The following is a 22,118-nucleotide window of genomic DNA, read 5'->3' as shown; positions in this document are numbered from 1 at the left end:
TCTCTTGCACACATCCTTGTGGAGGGTCCATTCGGTTGGAATTACTTGCCCTTTCCGACTGAGACAATCTGCTATGACGTTCAAATCGCCTTGGATGAACCTCGTTACTAGGGAGATGTCTTGACCTTTTGACCAGATGAGCAGGTCCCTGCGATCTCGTACAACGTCAGTGAGTGGGTACCTCCTTGTTTGGAGATGTACGCCAAGGCCGTGGTGATGTCCGAGTTAACTTCCACCACTTTGCCTCGAAGGAGAGACTTGAAGCTTTTCAAGGCCAGATGTACTGCCAACAGCTCCTTGCAGTTGATATGCATGCTCCTCTGACTCGAGTTCCACAGTCCTGAGCATTCCCGACCGTCTAGTGTCGCGCCCCAGCCCACGTCCGATGCGTCCGAGAAGAGAACGTGGTTGGGAGTCTGAACAGCCAGGGGAAGACCCTCTCTTAGGTTGATATTGTCCTTCCACCAAGTCAGACAAGACTTTATCTTTTCGGAAACCGGGATCGAGACCGCTTCTAGCGTCTTGTCCTTTTTCCAGTGAAAAGCTAGATGGTATTGAAGAGGACGGAGGTGTAGTCTTCCTAGTGACACAAAATGTTCCACGGATGACAGCGTCCCTACCAGACTCATCCACAGCCGGACTGAGCAGCGTTCCTTCTTCAGCATCTTCTGGATGGATAGCAGTGCTTGATCTATTCTGGGGGCTGATCGTCTTGTTGTTCAGCAACGTCCTCATCAGAGGGTTACTCATCCGAAAACTGATGAGGAAACGGCAACGGAGTGGGCAACGTCTGGCTCGCTGAGTCCGGTCGCACTGGTGCATGCGTGACGGAGCCGGACACAACATCATGGAACTGCTGCACAGTCTGTGAACTGTCAACAACCATGGGTGCGCGAGGAAGCACAGCGTCAACCCGAGACTGTCTAGACCGTCTGGGTTGTGCAGTCAACACCCTACCGGGTTGCTGAGGTTGACGCACCGCGTCAAAACAAGTCACCTCTGCTGGTTGTTGAACGTCCTGAACGTCAACAACCACCTCCGAGCGTCGCTTAACGTCAACGTGCGGCTGGCAACCCACACTGGGTCGCATCGGTGGAGGAACCACCTCAACTGGCAGACGCGAGTAGGTTACCTCAGCGCCAACAGGGCGCACAACCGACCGGTTGGAAGGTTGTTGGCCAGAAGGTTCGGTAGCAACCTTCTCTGCATTAAAGTCCTCTATCAAGGACGCAAGCTTGGACTGCATGTCTTGCAGCAAAGCCCAATTAGGGTCTACGGGAGCAGGTGCGGCAACAGACGGGGTTAGCGACTGAGGAGGTACCGCTTACCATCCCTGAAAGCCTTGTTATGCATGACATAATTGTACAGCAAAACTTCAAAGGCTCGAAAACAGCTGTGAGGTTGACCTGTAAAAAAACTTGGAGCGTCTCCTGGCCAGGCGCCAGGGAGAGGCTACGAGAATTGAGAAGTCTATCTGGGCAGAGGCATGAACTCCCAAGCCGAGAACTTCTCTCGTGTCGTATCAGACTCTCGCTCTATAAACCAGTTTAAAAGAAGGGAAAGCAAAGGCTGTATCCCCCAAACTCCTCCTGGTGATAAACCAGTCGCCTAGCCAACGTAAAGCTCTCTAGGAGAGCGAGAGAGCACTAGCTTAAAAACAACGGCTTCGAAGTAGCTAGGCCTAGTGTAAGCTCTGACGTTTAGGCGAACGAGGAGCAGCAGTTACAAAAAGATCCGGACAAAGATCCTTAAAAAAAATCATCATGATTTAATTAAAGTCCATAGGGGGCTAAGCAGCTTTAGGCTCCTCTCCATCTGACAGAGTCCTCAAGGGAATATCAGTAGGAGGGGGAACAGCAACTTCCTCATCTACCGGAACCTTGTCCGATAAAAGCTGAGTCTCAAGCAAGGGAGAGACCTACCGTGGTGGCAATGCTTTACAAGCAGAGTCCACACTCACTGGTGCATTAGTAGCGGACCAGAACACAACGTCATGTAACTGCTTGACAGTCGGTGAACTGTCAACCACAACAGGTGCGTGAGGACGCACAGCGTCCACTCGAGACTGCTTTGACTGCCTAGACTGAGCAGTCAAAACAACTCTAGAATGCGGAGGTTGACGCACAACGTCAAAACAAGTCAACTCCGATTGTTAGTGAACGTCTTGAACGTCAACAGGAGCATCAGCAAGTGGCCTAACGTCCAAATGCGGCTGAAAAACCACACGAGACCGCATCGAGTGTGGTTCTCAACAACCTGACTGACGTGACTAAGCTACGCTAACGTCAACAGTAAGCACAAAGGAACGTTAGGTTGGCTGAAAGCCAGGATATCGATGAGATAAACGGCTAGACTCAACGGACTAATCGGCAGAATAGTCTTCCATAAAGGAGGCAAGCATATACTGCATGTCTTGCCATACAACCCATTAAGGATCAACGGAAATGGTTGTGGTAAGAGACGAGGGTAACGTCTGTGACCGCAACACTTTGCCAACAAAAAAAGACTCTCGGAGTCTGTGTTACGCTTTTGTTAGGCGGCGAGCAGTTATCCGATGACTGCATAGGGTCAGAGCTGTCCTAATGGTTGTAATCAGGACGCTGGACCTGTCCTGAAAGGACTGACTTTCGCTTAAGGGCTTCGAAACCTTGTGACAGGTTTCTTATGCGAAAAGCCTTCGGATGACGAGGAGAAACAACGTCTCTCTCGTCTTATGGTAGGGGAGATCTTGGTAAGATACACCCGATACCATAGAGGGAAAACGTCTGTTCGTTGATCAAGGCCTCTCGAACCCCTAAGTCGTTTGACATTACTTCTCCCCTGGGCTTGGGAGCATGCAAGAGGTCCCGGACTAGGTGAACGACAGGCACGAACAGACGAACCCTCGGACGCAACACTGTAACACTTTGCGCATATCACTTTATCACTTCGATTTTCTGTTTTGCACTTATTTCACTGAAATCGAAACTTTTACTGATTTCTACCTGAAACACGCAATTCTACCCTTCATTAAAAGGTAGTAATTGCGAAATCAGTCGTATAATGCAAGCTCATTAATACCAGCAAAAAACAGAGTAATTTTAAGATAAAAAAAATCAGTGGCTGGGAAAGAGACTAAACACTAGTTCATATAACTACGTTTTCAATCTCTCACCGCACATAGCCTGGGGACGAGAATAAAAAACTAAAAACGTTTTATCCTTCCTCCCCGTACAGCGACTAGGGACGAGAGTAACTTGAGAACAACGTTACCCGCTTGAACGGAACGTTTTCTCTCCTCTCTCTCCCTCCGTCTCTATCTCTCTCTCTCTTTCTCTCTTGATTTCGCACCTAAGAGAAGAGCCCAATTATATTTCGTCAAAAAAACATGTTATTTGACTAAAGGAAAAAACTGAAAGGTTTTTCAAATAAAAAGTTCCTTTAAAATAGAATTTAAAACATTTAAGCTAAGAAAGAATGAACAAAACGTCAGAATCGATTTACTCTTACTGCAAAGTGAAACCGTGATACACTCTCTCTCTATCGTAACGATAGAGCGCATGTTGAACGTCCTGAACGTCAACAACTGCGTAGCATAAATAAACTGAACGTTAGTTCATCTTTGAAAACAGTACGAAGACTATCAAAGAAATTCTTTCATAAAATATTACATTTAAAAAGTTTTAAATCCTTAGCTCTTTAAAAGCTAATTACGATATAAAGGGCTCAACGTTGATTAACTTCGGTTTCCAAGTTAGGACCGCCTACTCTCAGGAAAGTTCGCATATAAACAAAACATTAAAATTTATTTTTATATGTTTATAATAAATGGAAAGTTAATCGAAGAGGCCTAATAAAGGCGGAGAGATATAAAATATATAGATCTATAACGTGATAAGATAATTACTAAAAGCCAAAACACACTTCCGTCTAAGGGAAGGGTCGGCCATTTAAAAGTGAAAGAAAGTCCATACTCTCTTTGTCACCATAATTAAATCTATCCAAAACGAGTTCAAGATTTAAGATGAAGATAAAACACCTGCATAGCGAAAGCTCAAAACTAGAATATAGTACTTCACCAAATAGATGTGAAAAACTCCAGTTTAGCAACAGCGAGTAAGTACGTCTTGTCGATAGCTCGACAGAGAGAAAATTGAGTCTTTGTTTACATTGAGTACTGGGTATCTGGACGACAGATGGCGCTGTTGGGCACACCCGCAACCTGTGTAGCGATCGCTGGCGAGTTTTTACCGTAGAGTTGTCTGTCGGGCAACAGAGTTGCAGCTATATAATCACCGGCTAAGTTAAATATTGAAAACTAATTTTTATAGCATTTTTTTGCAAGGACGTACCGGTACGTCCATGGGGATAAAGGGATGGCTTTTGTGAAACGTACCAGTACGTCCTTTGGGGGTAAAAGGGTTAATAGCAAATTAAAATTCACAATTAATCCCAACACTGTTTAATTATAGACCTGCCTTATAATAAAATTCTATATTTTTGCTACTACAGACATGACTGACTATTTCAAAATATTGAAATAATCATTTAGTCTACAAAAACTATGGCCCAATGTTGTTATTCTCCTGGGTTTTCAAACTATGATAGTAGCATTATAGTATTTCTACCTATAACCCAAATTATTTTCTTTTAATACAAAGGCAAATTTAACAGACAGCAATATACATTTAATTACTCCAAAGAAAATGAGCTAATGGAAAGGAAGACATGAAGGTAAATTCTCAACTGCGCATTATCCCAGATAATTCAAACGCTTGCCAGTGGAAAGAAAGGAAGTAACTGAACTATGCAATCTACTACAGTACCTACTACTACCATCGCCCAACAAAGAAGAACAGAAGTTTACAAACTTACAGGTACTAATAGGGAAAGCTGCTATTTATAAGAAAAGAAACTAAGAAAAATAAACTATTGATTGAACATACAAGAACCTATAATAGTTAGGTTTACTATGTTTGGATTTCAACTTTCATTAGATTTTTATAGAGTATGAAAACTGCATTTTTGGAAACCTTATGGTATAAGCAATCATAAAAAACAATGTTTCCATTTGCCCACCATCTTGGAATTTGCAAAATGGCTGCTGTGAAAAATGTTTTTGACAATATCTGAACTTCTAAATAACCTATAACTTTTCTTTTGACAGTTAAATTATAATTTTCAATGCCAAGGAATTCAACCCTCATAGTTGCAGATGTGTTCAAATGAGTAACAAATCACAAGTTGCTAAAGAAGCTTCTTGCCAAGGTCAGGAGCTTATCAACTGGAAGCACTATATGCTGTGCCAGTGTAATGCTGAAAAGGAAGAGTTGGTACACCATCCCTGGATGGACTCTTACCAGTGTGTGCTAGACATTGTAGAGAATGATGAAGAGGGCTAGTGTGCATGATGGTGTCAAGTCTATCAGTAACTGTAAAGCTCTACAATGAACACACCGTCAAAATTATAGACAGTCTATCACCATAGTTGCAATGCAAATAAAACTAAAAAATACCAAATCCAACGTGCCTGAGAATGATATGCATGTGCATTAGCTCCTAGCTGCCACATTGCCAAGAAAAGAGGAAGCACTAAAAAGAACAAATCTGGCTCTTCAACACCATTCACCATTTCCCATGCTTGTTCACTGGATATGGAATTATGTTTCTTCTGTCAGAAAGATAATGATGATGAGCAGCTCTATCAGGTGAGGATAGTTAACACTGACCAATCTTAAGTAGCTGTTAGAAGGTCCAATAATGACACTCTGAACATAAGACTAAACACATATACTACACAAGGTGATGCACATGCAATAGATGTTTGTTACTACAAGTCCTGCTGGATGAAGCATGTTTCCATAGACAATGAGAAACAAGACTCAGTGGGAGCAAATCAGGTCACAAAGAACCCTTGCTAGAGCGTGCAAATCTGCTCAAGCCGATTAACCTCACTGATGTCCAAACACAGAACTAAGCATACCTACTTATGGAAGATATTGAAACCAAAGAAGGCTTAGAAAATTATGTACCTAGATTCAATAGAAAGTAGCTGAAAGAAAAGATCTTCAATGCTTTGCCACACCTTAAGTCCTGTCATAAAAAATTGAAGGAATTCAGTTGTTCTCTATTCCACAGAAGCATGCAAGAAAAGCATGATTCTTTCTGCAATGGAAATTATTGGCAATGAAGAGGACATCATGCAGACAACCTAGAGGGCAGAACAGGTGATAACGAAAAGAATCGCAAAGTTTTCCACGACAACCAAAGAGGTTACCAAATTTATCCAAGACATTCCAGCTGAACTGTATACCATAATTTGCTGGATCATTATAAGACCTTCTGACAGCATGGAAACTCAAAGGAAGACCAAGGTTATTGAAAGAGCTGCACTCACAGTAAGCCAGAACATAAAGTACGGATTCAAATTCAAATATGTCAACTACAAGGAAAGATAAGAACAACAGCATTCAGGATACCCCACACTAGAAAATCCACAGGTCCTAGGACCGAATGTAAGTGTTCATTACAACATCACAACAAGACACAGATGCATCTTCTCAGTACACATGACTGCTGTGTTCCGTATGGCTGTACCTGATAGTAGCGACCTTGCCTGGTCATTACCAGAATGGGGTTTGAGTCCCGCTTAAATTCGTTAGTTCCTTTGGTAGCTGCAATCTCACTATCCTTGTGAGCTAAGAATGGGGGATTTGGGGGAGCGTATAGGTCTATCTGTTGTGTCATCAGCAGCCATTGCCTGGCCCTCCTTGGTCCTAGCTTGGGTGGAGAGGGGGCTTGGGCATTGATCATAAGTAATAGGGTCAGTCTCTTGGGCATTGATCTGCTTGATAGGGTAATATCATTGTCCCTTGCCTCTGCTATTCATGAGCGGCCTTTAAGCCTTTAAAAATACTAGAGTTCCAAGGCCTGTATGTACCATCATTTTTGAAGATGGGTGCTTTTGTGTTTTTAGCATTATATGTACCAACAATCATGAAATGGCAGATGTGACTGGGAAAAAGTTGTATGAAGACTACGTGTTAGAGTGAATCAATAGAGATGGCAGCATATGGGCACCAGTAAAGAAAGAGAACAAGATGTAACCTAGAAAACACTGTAAAACTCTGAGACAAGACTGTGTACCTAAAAAGAGACCAAGGACATACATGGCAGACAGATTGTCATGACCAGGTATAGCAGAGACATCAACCAGAAAGAGGCCATTGAGAACCATGAATTTATTTCTACATCAAGAGTACTTTTTTCTCCAGATGGTACAATCCTGCCATGCCTGGACAAATCGAAGTTGATACACCTCCACAACAAGCTGGCAACAGCAGAGACTTCACAGGATGATCAATAGCCAGACAGGATGGACACCACACCAAATGATTAAGGTTGCAAGATAGCCATGGTAGATGGAAAGCTTCTGCAGATAATGACCTAGTAACCAGAAACCATAGTAAAAGTCAAAGATCTCATTGAATGTTTCAAGGACAAGCTATGTCAGGCACGTGAGATTATAATGAAATTATCCTTGTGACAATTTGACACAAGGGATGAAAAAGAATTTTTGTTACTCTGAGCAGCAAAGGTCGTCAACAGTGACGGGGGTCATTTAACAAAAGATCCATATTCTAATGTTTCCTTAATATGAAGGGCCTTCTTGCCTGTAACATAGCTTGAAAATGAAAACAATACTCCATTCTGAATAGGTGTGACTTCATCCTGATATTCTCTTGGTAAGAGGGAAAACATTCAATAAAAAGGAATACTCTAGTCAAATAAGTTTGCGATTAAATCTAGCTTACTGATTTTGATACCATTGGATTCCTTGTCCCTGAAAATGGTGATTTAGCTGTTAAAATCAGATTTCAAGGATGTTACAAGCCGAGATATTGACTAAAAGCTTTTTTATTACTAAAGTAATTTTATAAAATCAAAGGTGGCAGGTATATTAGTATAAGGGTAAATGAAAACACTCAAAATAAATTCATGTTCCCCAATGGCCTCTTTCTGGTTGATGTCTCTGCTGTACCTGGTCATGACGATCTGTCTGCCATGCAAGTCCTTGGTCTCTTTTTAGATACACAGTCTTGTCTCAGAGTTTTACAGTGTTTTCTAGCTACACAAACCTGAGTCACTTATATGGGTTATACCTAGTCTCGTTTTCTATGACCATACTATCAAAACGAAAAGGGAACTGATTATATTACACTACTGATGCTAAGCAACCACATCGCAGTGCGCCGCCGCATGACGCTCTTCCCTCTTTCTTGGTCAAAAGACCAAGGGCATGAACGCATGCTAAGAGGCTCCCTAGCCATAAAGCACTCACAGATAATGAATAGTAATGCAAGTGACCATGAATGATAAAAAACACACAAGGTACAAGCACTAAATGCTATAAGGGTATGCGAGGTGAATGCGAAGGTCTAGATCGTAGAGAGAAGAAGGTATACAAACTCTTAACGTGCCCATAAGGAGTGTAGTGAAGAATGTCAAGCGGTGGTCTCCTGCACTGTGATTGCTTAGCAACTGTAGTGTGATGCAATTAAACTCCATTTTCTTTTCATTGTCTGGTTGTTGAAAACGAGACAAGGAGTAACCCATATGAATGACTCAGAAGTTTGTATTTGTGAAGGAATAAATTGTTTTTCTGATTGTTATACAAATAGCTTTCAAATATGTAAAGTTTCGATAATCTTCATAAATATCTGGAAAAATTATATAGCGAACCTGACTATAAGCTTCTAACTTGAATAGATCATACTTCTTTCATGACTTACCTGGAAAGCATTTAAACGTACTAGGTCAGCTTTCGTCAATACACCAAATTCCAGGAGTCTTTCAGTAATAAGATCGGCTGCACTATTGGATGGAGCAACAATGAGTATTCTGGAATAAAAGAAAAGACATTATCTGTTATACACCAGAGAAAAAAATTCTGGTTTCACTCTATTTAAACGATCACTCAATCATAAACCAACAAAAGTAATTTGAATGCAATAATTTAATTTTACCTTCACTGTACATAACAAAAAAACATTAGAACATTGAAAAAGAGACAGAGAAAGGCAAAATACAAAGGAAAATACTAAAATCCCAAATGTAACTTCACAGTTTGGTGCAGCAAATGAGAAAGGAAGTCTTTTTCCTGTACAGTAATACTTTATGTATGTCAGGATTAAAATTACAATGCAATAAAGATAGAAAACCATAAAAATTTCACAATTGCTGTGCCCTCAAATTTGTAGCAAAAGGGAAATCTTTTCCTTAAAAATTCCCAGATAGCACATAACCACAACAATATGTTTGCAGCAACTACTCCCTCATAGCTAAATTTTTAACACCATTTAAGCAAATTTACATTTCTGGCATTTCACGTGTAGTGGGGTACCACTTACATTATGCTTTTCCTGGCACGCTTCACATGGTAAGGATTTAGTCCCAGCAGCATTATCTCCTGGCTAAGCTGTCCAACTGCTTTAATATGTTCCAATTTCTCCACTCTCATTTAAGAACAAGAGGGCAAGCCTTACACAAGCATGGAATTGTAACCCAGGAATGTTGTAACACAATATATTGAATGTCTAACATAATCTGAACTAGGTTATTTCTGATAATGAATAAAAAATACTTTCAAAATCAAAAATATTGATAACTAATGTCAAAATACAGAACCTTGAATGACTTGGACAATCTTAATAACAATTAACAGCTACACAAAAGCTGCAGCCGCTCTTACCTGCTATGATTAATCAATGTAAAAGTCTGCAGGGCAGTTTCGACTAAAGTTATTGTTTTTCCAGTGCCAGGAGGCCCATATATAACATAAGGCAATGGACGAGTGCTACCCTCTAGTATCCTTCGCACAGCCATCTTTTGTTCGGCATTTAACTTCTTATTAAACCATTCTAAAACGGGTACTTTTCCACCTGAAATGGTTAGAGTAATAAAAATTGAGTTAGTTTTTTCTTTGATTTTATTTTGAAATTTCAAAAAAGTTACTTTCCAAAATATAAAAAAAAACAGTTTTAGTGGTTGTCATATATATATCTGCCTATGTAGATAATGGAAATTTCTATAATCATTCACAACACTTTATACAGTATTGTATTCACAATTTTCACTTTACTAGTGTTAGGACATGAAAAACACTAATAAGTTACTATATATAACATACTGTATAGGTTTCATAAAAAAAAAAACTATTTTCCTACCTAATTTTCCCAATAGTCTTATATATACAATAATGTAAAAAAAAAAAATAAGAAGGGTTAAAGAGAAATGTTTAGATTTCATCAAAGCAAAATTTAATAGTCTGCATAAACAAGACTATCAAACGTGAAGCACATGCTGTATACTGTACCACCTAAACGATATAATACACAAAGAAATACAGAGGCATACATACTTTTTACTTTTTCACTGATTGAAGGCTTCACAGGTAAAACTGGAATACAGTAGTCATACTTCTTAGCATTGGTGTCCTTCAAAAGCTCTTGAAAATTTATGACCGTGAGAGGATTTCCTTTAGAACCACCGTTATTATTGCCAATCTGTTTACTAATTCCTGTAAAGTCTTGTCTACCAAAATTGTTACTCATTGGTTTTCCATCAAGAGAATCATCTTGTGCTTTATAATTCAAATTTTCAATACAACTACTCTCACAGACCTTATCAGCACTATTTGCACCAGAAGTTTTGCTTTTTAAGGCTGAAACACAATTTACGAGTTGAAATTCTTTTTTTCCCTTTTCTAAATTATCTGCCTTAGAGCTTTGGTCATTACTCTCCTTTCTCTTCAAACCTGACAGAGGTGACCCGTTAATATCAATATCAGAAGTGGAATTTTCATCAGAAGTACTCTTGGATTCTGATTTACTAATATTTTCAATACCATTACCATCCGATCTCTTGAACAGTTTCTTCCTAAATTTGGAATCCCTCTCTAAATCAGTATTAGTTCTTGACTCTTCGTCACTACAACAAATTGACGAATTTGCGCTCGATCCTGAAGATGGGACACCAAATAGCCTTGTCACAACAGGGATTCTGGGTGGTGTTACAGAGCTACCTCTTTTTCCAGTCCATTTCAAGCTACCAGGGGAACCCTCAGTCTTCCCCGCTTGACCATAATCACTGCTACCATTTTTCATATCCCCTGATGCATACTGAGGAGCAGTGACATCAATCCCATTACCTAATTTAGGGTAACCATTTCCTGGAATTTCCTTTTTCTTACCAGCTGAATCATCAGTCACATCACATATCTTATTTTTCCTTAGTTTATCCTTTTGCTCAGCCGGAGAAATCTTGCTGACACTCAAATGTACAGAAGAACTAACAATACTAGATTTTACGCCATTATTGCAACACAGTCTCCCCTGATGAGGCATTTCTCCTGAGTTCTTTGTGACATTGTGCTGTAATATTTCGTTGTCCAAGTAAACTACCTGAGGAAGCTGATACTTTAATTTCTTAGGAAAGAGAACTTCACTGCCAAGTTGTTCTTGACAAAACTTAAGGGCATAGTGACAGCGACGAAGAGGGGTGCGGTTGAAGCTGAACCGCACAGAATAATCTTTGTCTTGACACTGCTCATGGAAAACAGGATGAAACTTCAATAACACCTAAAAAGAAATGGAAACAGCTCATGACAAAACATTAGTAAAAGCTAGAAGAAATTTACAAGGAAATATTGAATACAATGCTGTATCATGATAACTGCCCTTTTTCAGCTTTCTTGTGTAATTTCAAGTTTCTTTCTATCTTTATTCCTTTTTGAGTGACGCTACAAAAAGTCAATATAAGTAGGTTGACACATGACTCATTACTCCCTGGCCAAAAGTCATGAACCTGATATATTTATGTAAAGGATAAAAAACATTTATGAAAGGAAAAGAAACATGGAATGAACATTATAAAAGGGCATACACTGAACGATGTTTGGTAAATAACTTGGATAAACTATTAGAAGTTAACCTGTGACTAGCTTGGAAGCAAAATATCTACATAGCCATCCAAAACTTGATGCAACTGCTCAGCTTTTGCCAAAACTGAATCTGTGAAGTACCAATTTATTTCTATACCTTCATTACTATCATTATTATTACTTAGCTACAAGCCTAGTTGGAAAAGGAGGATACTATAGGCTTAGGGCTTCCAAAAAGGAAAAATAGCCCATGGACAAAGGGAAATAAATAAATTATTAATCCTTTAGCTATGAGGTAGCAGTCCCCCCTCGGTAGCTGTATACAAGATTTGTGACTATCGAATATATTTTCTTATAACCTGTAATTGCATGTTTAATTTCTATATTTGCATGTTTATTTTGATACTGATAAGTCATTATGTAATAATTCCACATTCGATGGTGTTTGAAATATATAAAAAAGAAGTCAATAAAATATTTCACTTTATAAAGTAATGTTAAAAAATGTTTCCTTTGACATAAAATGTCTACAATTATGCATGATTACAAGGCATACAATAAGCACAAAATTATCTACTGATGTGAGAGAGAGAGAGAGAGAGAGAGAGAGAGAGAGAGAGAGAGAGAGAGAGAGAGAGAGAGAGAGAGAATCAGCCATATATTTCCCCATCCAATCAATTGTGTACACAATATTTCTTTTTAGTTAGAAGAATACATTATTTATTACTGGCTCTCTACACTCAGGTGCATAGATACTGTATATACAGTATTCTATATTCTCTCCCTCTAAAATATCACAAATTTTAAGTAATTTGTATTTTTCCTAACAATACTTACCTCGAACTACTTTCTTAGGAGTATCTGGGATCTCCTCCCAACCGACCAGAGTTTTGTGTAGTTTACCCCTAGTCCCGTTTTCTATGAGGGGTAACCTCAGGTGGAGTGGAACATGCCCTGAGGCTATCCCCCAGGTCAGAGAGCATGCTTGCTCAGGTCTCGATCTCCCATAAGTTCTTGATAGCTTAGGTATCTATGAAGTCCAGCAAGGCACTCGGGGTAGGATGGGCGGGCCATTACCCGTAAGTAGTTCGAGGTAAGTATTGTTAGGAAAAATACAAATTAATTAAAATTTGTGATTTGTTCCAACACAGAATACTTACCTCGAACTACTTTCTTAGGAGACTTATACCTTAGGAGGTGGGAGTGTCCTTCAGGACCTAGAGACCGTGACGAGAATAGAAGAGGAACCTAGGTAGGAGATTAGGTTCTGCTGACCTCAAAGAAAACCGAGAACAAGGGAAAACTACGCAAAAAACCATCTTAGTGTCTAAATAACTCACTTCTGCAAGAATCCTAGGAGACATGTCCTTCCAATGATACTGTATCCCATGGCAGTTTCAGGGGGCTACCCGAGCCATTTCCGTTAAGGAAATAGGGGAAGGAAGAACAAGGGCTCAGGAAGGAACCGGTGTCTCTTGGACTCGCTACCCGCAGTTACCACTGGGGCTACGCCCTTAAACCATTTGGAGCGCAGAAATGAGGGACCTCGCGAGAACCCGCCCAGGGACTTTCTCGAGTAGTCCTTCAAGCAGTGAGCCGTAAAGGTCGACTGGTTAGACCAAGTACCTGCCCGCAGGCTTTGGCCCACTGCCATGTTCTTCTCAAATGCCAAAGAATCATTTAGACTCCTAATGCTGTGGGGTCTGGGCTTTCTTGGAAAGGGGACCCCTGCACTATTGTAGGGCCTGACGATCACTTGCCTTATCCAGAAGAAGAAAGTGTTCTTGGAGACTGGCTCCTTCACAGTCCCGAGGAAAATGAACAGACTCTTGATCTCGGGATGAAGTCTAGCTGTCCTTTCTAAATACTGCCATACTGCAAGTCCCTCGGGTTGTCCGAGCGAGGGATAGCTGGCACTGGGAACAATTCCATTTTGGGGTCCCAAACAACTGGATTCTGAGTCTTGGCTACGAAGGAGGGTAAGAATCTGAAAGTAGAATCTCGCCAACCCTTCGAGAGTGAGATCTCGTACGACAGGCCAGGAATCTCACCTACTCTTTGCTGATGCCAGAGCTAAACGAAAGACTGCTTTGAGGGTGAGCTCCTTGTCTAGAATGTCTTTTAGAGGCTCGAAGGGAGGTTCCAAAATCAACTTCAAGTACCCTAGCCACATCCCCCTGGGGCACTCAAACGTCGAGATCTACCTGGAGGCACCCAGGCTTATGTCCTTCAGGAGGAAGACTTGGGATGGACATGCCCACTTCGTCCCTGAGATAGACCGGGAAGTCTGCTATCTCGTGAATGGAGGCCCCTAATGGCCTGATGTTCTTCGAGGAGCACCCCTTAGAAAAGGTAGCCCACTACACCAGGTACACCTCGACTGATGAATGCCTCAGGTACCTTGCCATCCTTGATGCTGGCCTCGACGGAAATCCTACCTTTTTCAGGAGACGCTCGATAACCTCCCCACGTGAAGGAGGGACCAAGGGTTTTCGTGGAACCTCTGGAAGTGAGGCTGCCGGAGAAGGTCTGGTCTGTCTGGAAGTGTCCCAGGTGTAAGGCATGCCAGTTCCTTTAGATCCGCGAACCACTCCCTCTCTGGCCACCAGGGCGCTACCAAAGTCACCCACAGGTTGGCCGTCCGTCTCATTGGAAGCATCCTCGAACGCTGCCGCTGGATCTGGCACAGGAAAACAGAACACGGGGAGCTGTGCGTTTAGTCTCGTGGCGAAGAGGTCGAACACCAGCGAGCCCCACTTCAGGGAGAGGGTTTTGACCACTACTGGGTGTAGGGACCACTCGGGCCCTACCACTCGACACTTCCAGTTGAGGCCACCGGCCAGGACGTTCCTCTTCCCGGAGAGAACCTGGCTGAAAAATTAAATTTGTTCCACTTCAGCCCATCCTAGGAACTCCATCGTGAGATTGCACCGTTCCTTCGACTTTAGTCCTCCTTGCTCTTTCGCGTAGGCCACCACCGTGGCGTTGTCGCACCCCGGATACCCGGAGCTTCCCTGGGGTAGATGGACGATCCTCATCTCCAGCACGTATATGTGCAGGTTCGTCTCCTCGACTTCCCATTTACCTTTTGCCATTTTGTCGAGAAGATGAGCACCCCATCTCTCCTTGGATACGCCAGTGAACAGGAGCATCTCCGGAGGGTCGGCAGAAAAGGGCATTCCCTTGAGGGTGTTCGTTCCGACTGCTACCAACCCAGGACCTCCTTCGTCTCTGGGGACACCAGGACTATCTAGCGCGGGGAGTCCTCTCAGTCTTTGCCAGACCTTGGCTCTCCTGGGTTGGCCCGACAGGAAGGGCCAGAGTATCTGTTTCAGGGTGTCCAGTTTCTCAGCGGAAGGGAAGGCCCTCGCCATCCGGGAGTCTAGAACCAACCCTAGGTAGGTCATCCTGGTGGAGGAAATCAGCCGGGACTTCTCCAGGTTGATGATGATACTCAAAACGTTGTAGAACTGCAGGAGCTTCTCGTCTTGCTCCCTCAGTACTTCCTCTGGGACTGAAAGCAACAACCAGTCACCTAAGTACCGAATCTGGCGGACGTCCTGTTCGTACGCCCAGCCTGAAACTGTTGAGAAGACCTTCGTGAAGCCCTGAGGACTGTCGACAGTCTGAAGCATAGGGTTTTGAACTGCCATGTTTTGGTACTCCAATTTACCCTTAGGAACCTCCTGTTGGAGGAATGAACAGGGACCTGGAAGTAGACGGCTTTGAGGCCTATGGACCTCAGCCGTCCTCCTCCTTCAAGGTCGCTAGGACCGACTTCGGAGTGTCTATCTTGAAGCCGGTGTTGTACACGAATTGTTGAGGGCTGAAAGGTCTCCAGAACCCTGTCGCCTTTTCCACCAGGAAGAGGCTGTTGTAGAACCCTGGACTCGGTTCTCGACTGGTTCTACTGCCCCTTTTGCCAGCATTGCCGAGCCTTCTTCCTGCAATACTGCTACTCTCCAGGGGTCTCTGGATACCAACCACTCCGCCTGTTGATCTGGGATCCGAGGTGGAGGTCCGCTAGGAAGGGAAGCTTGTACCCCTCCTTTAGTACTGCTACGGTCCCCGGATCCGCTCCGTGGTCCCGCCATGCTTGCCAATATCGTTTGAGGCATCCCCCCACCTGAGGCGCCAGCAGGAGTAGGGGGGGGGCCTCCCCTCCTAACTCCTTCGAGAGCCGCGGCCTGAGCGCCCTCTCCTGGAGTCTGAGTAGGAGGGTATGAAGGTTAACTGAGTCGTCGAAGCTCCCCTACGGGGGGCAAGGCAAGGGAAAGATTACGTGTGCCAACTTCTACATCCGACGGGCGGACGGAGCCGAAGAGGCACTGGGCAAAGGTGCGGGGCTCCCTCTCCAGCGGCCACCGAGACAGGCACTGGAGAGGCAATAGCCCCGTTCAACCCGCTCGGGGAAAAACCACTCTGCCTTCGTCACGGATGGAGCCGTCATGGGCCTACCCCCTCCCGGGGAAATCCGTGGGGTTTAAGCACCCTGCCATGTCAGAGGCCTCTTCTGATGCTTGGATGGGGCTGGCCGGGACAATGGCACGGCTGGCCCCATCACGGATGGAGCCGCCGGAACGGAGGTATCCGTCATGGGTGCGTCAGCGGCCACCTCCAATGCTTGGATGGGACTGGCCGGGACGATGGAGCGGCTATCTCCATCACGGATGAAGCCACTGGGACGGAGGTACCCGTCATGGGTCTACCCCTTCCCGGGGAGATCTGTGGGGTTTAAGTACCCTGCCATGTCAGCGGCCTCCTCCGATGCTTGGATGGGGCTGGGCGGGACGATGGCACGGCTGGCTCCATCACGGATGGAGGGAGCCATCATGGGTGTGTCAGTGGCCACCTCCAATGCTTGGATCATGGGTCTACCCCCTCCCGGGGAATCCGTGGGGTATGAGTACCCTGGCCTACCAGCGGTTGACCACGAATCCTGAATGGAGCAGTCGTGGTACCAGGTATGGAAGCCATGCTGCCGGGTCGATCCAGCGGCTACCTCCGCTGGAAGGAAGGAGCTCCTGCGGATATCCATGGAGCCACGGGCTTCCCCGTGCTGGCTGGTTGGTTCCTCCGTTCAGGGCTGGCCATCGAAGGACCGGAGGCCGGGACAAAGCTGCCAGTCCGAAGAGGGGACTCTCTCCGCTGGGCGGGAGAAGTCGGAACCTTCGCGGGCTTATGCCTGTCGGAACGGGGGCCTCTGTCCTGGGTCCACTGCGCTTGTGCCGAGCTAGGTGGCCTTTGGAGGTCAGGACTCGACTGCCAGACCGAAGGGGCGACTCTCTCCGCTGGGCGGATGGAGCCGGACCCTTTGCGGACTTACGCCTGTCGACTGGCATCACCGTCGGAACGGGGGCCTCCGTCCTGGGTCCACTGCGCTCGTGCCGAGCTAGGTGGCCTTTAGAGGACTTATGCCGGTCTGCCAGAGCCTGCTGTAGAGTTGTCGGGGTTCACGTCGAAGGGCGGGCATCACCGTCGGAACGAACGAACCTTCTCTACCGTCCGCAGAACCTACGGCCTGATCCCGAGGAGCCGGGTCACCGGGCACTCCCACTGGGCGCTTCGGTTCTGGAATAACAGGCACTCCCCTGCGGTGGTACAGGTCTTCCCCGGCGGGAGCCTCCGCACAAGGTTCGGGGGTCAGAACTGGCATCGCCGTGCCGGCGAGGACTACCGTTCGTGTATTCTCTCTGGGGGACGAGGACGCGGATCCCGTGGGCTGACCCGACGGAGGGAACCATTCCTTTAAGTCCGAGGGCCGAACCAGCTGTGCTGATTCGGCCAGGCTGCCCGTAAGGAAGCACGGTTCCCCCGCTGGCGGGGTGAACCGGAAGCTTCGCGGCCTTACGCCTGCCTGAAGCGGCCTTCTCGCATTTCTCCCTGCGAGGGTCATATCTGCGTCTGGAGGATGGCCTTCGTGGCAAGAAATCCCTGGACTGCCGGTCCGGGGAACGCTGCAACTCAGACTTGGGAGGCTCCTTCTCGGCGACGTCCTCGGCTGCAAAAGTGACTGAAAAACACGCCAAAGAGGCTGGAGAAGAATTAAGGACATTTTCCCCCACATGGGGTCATCAGAGGAGACGTGGCCTGCTTGCACCAGGACTCCGTCTCCCAACACACTCCCGCCCCTCCCTCAAGCCCCTCACTCGTCTGGAACGACGCCACAACCCCACTATCCAGAAGATCAGACTCTTGGGGAAGGGCAGCGGCCCTCTTCCCCACAACGGACTTACCTCGTCCCCTACTCTGGGTAGGAGAGGGTGGTAGGGAAGCTCTGTCAGTCGAGACGCCCGGCGAAGCAAGGGGGGGAAGGGGCGCTAGTCTTCTCAGGCGACCTCTTCGTCGCCTACTTCTTCTTGGTGCTATACCGCACCCACTCCGACTCCTGGGGAAGAGCAATGGGTACTTCCCCCCAACTGACTTACCTCGTCCCCTACTCTGGGTAGGGGAAGATGGCTGTCTAAAGAATCTCCATTCGACGAGGCATCAGGAGAAGTAAGCGGCGAGGAGAGGCTCTCCTTCCTATGAGACCTCTTGGACGCATTCTTCTTCTTGGTGCCAAAGCGCACCCACTGCACCACGTTCCAGGACTCGCACTCCGGACACGTGGCTGTAGGAGAACATAAGCTGCCCCTACACGACGAACACAGAGGATAAGGGTAGGAAGGATGATTTATTGTTAATTTGTTCTCTTCAGCTATTTATTTCCTTATTTCATTCCTCACTGGGCTATTCTTCCTTATTGGAGCCCCTGGGCTAAAGCATCTTGCTTTTCCAAATAGGGCTGTAGCTAGGATAGTAATAATAATAATAATAAGTCAACGTGGGGACCTCGAAAGACACAAAAAGGGGGGGTCGGGGACACAGGGTCGCACTGGGTAAGAGAGAGCGCCGAGATGTTATCACGGCGCGACCAGAGAACTTACTGGAGATCGAGACCTGAGCAAGCATGCTCTCTGACCTGGGGGATAGCCTCAGGGCATGTTCCACTCCACCTGAGGTTACCCCTCATAGAAAACGGGACTAGGGGTAAACTACACAAAACTCTGGTCGGTTGGGAGGAGATCCCAGATACTCCTAAGAAAGTAGTTCGAGGTAAGTATTCTGTGTTGGAACAAACATGATATTAATATTATTACTTGCTAAGCTACAACCCTAGTTGGAAAAGCAGGATGCTATAAGCCCAGGGGCCCCAAAAGGGAAAATAGCCCAGTGAGGAAAGGAACTAAGGAAAAATAAAATATTTTAAGAAGTTACATCATCAAAATAAATATTTCCTATATAAACTATAAAAACTTTAACAAAACAAGAGGAAGAGAAATTAGATAGAACAGTGTGCCCAAGTGTACTCTCAAGCAAGGGAACTCTAACCCAAGACAGTTGAAGACCGTGGTAGAAAGGCTATGACACTACCCAAGACTAGAAAACAATTATTTGATTATGGAGTGTCCTCCTCCTAGAAAAGCTGCTTACCATAGCTTAAGTCTCTCTTCTATCCTTACCAAAAGGAAAGTGGCCACTAAACGATAACAGCACAGTAGTTAATCCCTTGATTGAAGAATTGTTTAATAATCTCAGTGTTGTCAGGTGTATGAGGACAGAGGAGAATCTGTAAAGAATAGGCCAGACTATTCAGTGTGTGCAGGCAAAGAGAAAGTGAACCGTAACCAGAGGGAAGGATCCAATGCAGTACTGTCTGGCAAATCAAAGGACCCCCATAACTCTCTAGCAGAATTATCTGAAAGAGTGGCTGGTACCCTAGCCAACCTACTACCTACTGTATAAATATTCAGTACTTACAAACAATTGTAATACAATATAAATGAATAGATTTTATGAAACGTGACAACCCTCCCTTTGCTTGTGAAGAGGGGCAGGAAAGACTTCATGTTGTGAACAGTGTTATTCTTGATTCTGTGTTACAGTATGGAGGACCTTGTAGTTAGGTCTGAGGCTACCGTAGCTGGGTGGACGTAGTACATTTTCTACTTTCAGCTGGTTTTGTATATTGGCGAAGGAGAGCTAACATTCTCAATAATTATTCTCCCTCTCTCTCTCTCTCTCTCAATGGCGGGTAGACGTAGTACTTTTCCTACTTTCAGTTGGTTTTGTGTATTGGCGAAGGAGAGCTAACATTCTCAATAATGTAGTGAATGGGTTAAGAACCTACAACTAAAGAATTACGGTAATTTCCTGGAACTAACTAAATAGAGAGACACTTTATTTACACAATATTCTGATCTCCAAACACCTGAAAAAATCTCAAATACAGTAACCACTTGAAAGCTTATTTATAGATGACACTTGTACAACCTACGTACAAGTGGTATGAGGGTAAACACAGGTACTAGTTATGGTTCTAACCATAACCCTTTTGCCGATACTTGAAACCTTGATATGATTCATTTGTTAGATATCACTTCATAATTAAGTTAGGCTTTGTCATACTCCAAACTTTCGCTCTCAAGCAACATTTATCAAAACCCTTTCAAAATTTATAACTACATCATTTTAAAATCTTGCATTCTTTTGCCAAGGTTTGCTTAATAATTTTGAATTTACATTTCTTCATGTACCATACTTTCATTCACAAGCCTTGTCAATTTTATTGCACATGCTAATCTCTTATGCATCAAGAGTTTAGACACTTTAGCATACTGCACAAGGCTAAGTGGCTCGAACATATTCCTAAATGCCATGGACATGCATTCTGAAGTTAGATAGATCCTGCATAGGTGAAAGCCTTTAAATAGAGATAAGGTGGAATGGTTTTAAAAGAATGATTGCTCCTTACTTTTGTGTGAAGCACATCATGGATAAATCCTTCATATTCAGGGCCTCCTACACCTGTAGGGTTGGATGCAATTACAGAATCACCAATCATTAAAGACGGTCGTTTTTCAGCAAGACCTGGAACAGTGAGACTCAAATACTCGCCATGGTGAGAGAAGGTTGTCCTTTCAATATCAAACTGAAAACAGAATAATGATTCTCATTATATTAAATCACATACTCTACTTAAACATTAAAACCCTAAATTCTAGCCTCAAAATCACCAATTTTAAGTAATTTGTATTACTCCTAACTATAAAAACCTGAGTCCTTTAAATAGGAAAAAACAACAGCATCACTGATCCAGCTGGATAAACAAAAATATCCTGTGTAAGAGACTAGCAGCAGTGTAGGGGTGATGGGGGCTATCTCATTCTCCAAAATGGGGCAATTCCTAATTTCAATCCCACAACTATAGGGTTTGTGGAGTGGTGAGGTGGGAGGTAAACATTTAAAGGACCCAGGTTTGTCATTATGAAAAATACTAATCAATTAAAATTTATATTTGTTCCAAGATGAATACAAACCTTCGTTCTTTAAATAGGAGACTCACAGGGGAAATACTTCATGAGTCGACCATGAGAAACTTCTATGACTAGCCCACTCTCCCGGCATATATTTTTCGTCCTATAGGAGTGAGGCGAGAACTAGCTGTACCTTTGCACACGCTACCCGTGAAAAAAGGGGAATCCTTGGGTTTGAAAGGTGTCATCCTTCTAAGCCAAATCAAAGTAATGAATTTTCTGTAAGACTCACCTGGTATGCTTTTATTGCCTAGGTGAAAGACTATGTCTCCGATAGCAGAAAAAGAGTGGAATAAAAAAATATATCCTTTGATCATGGCTGCTGACATCAATAACCCTCCCAACCCCTTTTCTGCCCAACGGCAACTTAACTTCCACACTCCTTCTGCCCTATTCAGTCCTCTTCCTAAATTCCTTGTCCTTCACGATCCTGCTGTGGGAGCCTACATCAAGATCAAGTCTCTCGAGGCTGATCTCCCTTCCATCCGAATCAAGGTTAGATCTAACATTGCAGGAAATTTCATCATCCCCCCGGAAGATGCTGCGTCCGGCCAGGAACTCCTCAACAGACCTGATGTCTTCAAGAAACTTGATCCTGCTTTGAAAACGAGGTTCATCATTATCTGTGGGTCCCACCCAAAGCTCCCTCTCGAACCTATACAGTACCACAACAATGTACTGTCTGCTGAAAGGTGTATTACGAGATTTGGTGCACCCTCCTTCAAGGTCAAGTGCCTTTACAGAGGTCCTCCTCCAGAATATCTTGATCTACGGTGCTGGGGTTCCTTCTTTATGAAGGAATTCACTCCAACTCCTCATATACTTTCGACGCACGCCAA

At 44.2% G+C, this 22,118-nt stretch overlaps 1 protein-coding gene across 4 annotated transcripts in view; it reads right to left on the bottom strand.

Annotated features, from left to right (window-relative positions):
* Nucleotides 1-22,118, bottom strand: part of LOC137625881 (RNA helicase Mov10l1-like) — an 86,064-nt gene that overhangs the window by 42,909 nt on the left and 21,037 nt on the right. For all 4 annotated transcript variants that reach the window (XM_068356819.1, XM_068356821.1, XM_068356820.1 and 1 more), the window contains exons 6-9: nt 20,718-20,894; nt 10,400-11,618; nt 9,731-9,920; nt 8,772-8,880 (exon numbers count right to left, since the gene is read on the bottom strand). In XM_068356819.1, coding sequence (XP_068212920.1) covers nt 8,772-8,880; nt 9,731-9,920; nt 10,400-11,618; nt 20,718-20,894 — 1,695 coding nt within the window. The remainder of the gene's footprint in view (nt 1-8,771; nt 8,881-9,730; nt 9,921-10,399; nt 11,619-20,717; nt 20,895-22,118) is intronic.

This window comes from Palaemon carinicauda, chromosome 33 (genome assembly GCF_036898095.1).
Source record: "Palaemon carinicauda isolate YSFRI2023 chromosome 33, ASM3689809v2, whole genome shotgun sequence".
NCBI classification, from domain to species: domain Eukaryota; kingdom Metazoa; phylum Arthropoda; class Malacostraca; order Decapoda; family Palaemonidae; genus Palaemon; species Palaemon carinicauda.
Note: the sequence above shows the minus strand (reverse complement) of the source record. Positions and strands in the feature narration are given on the sequence as shown.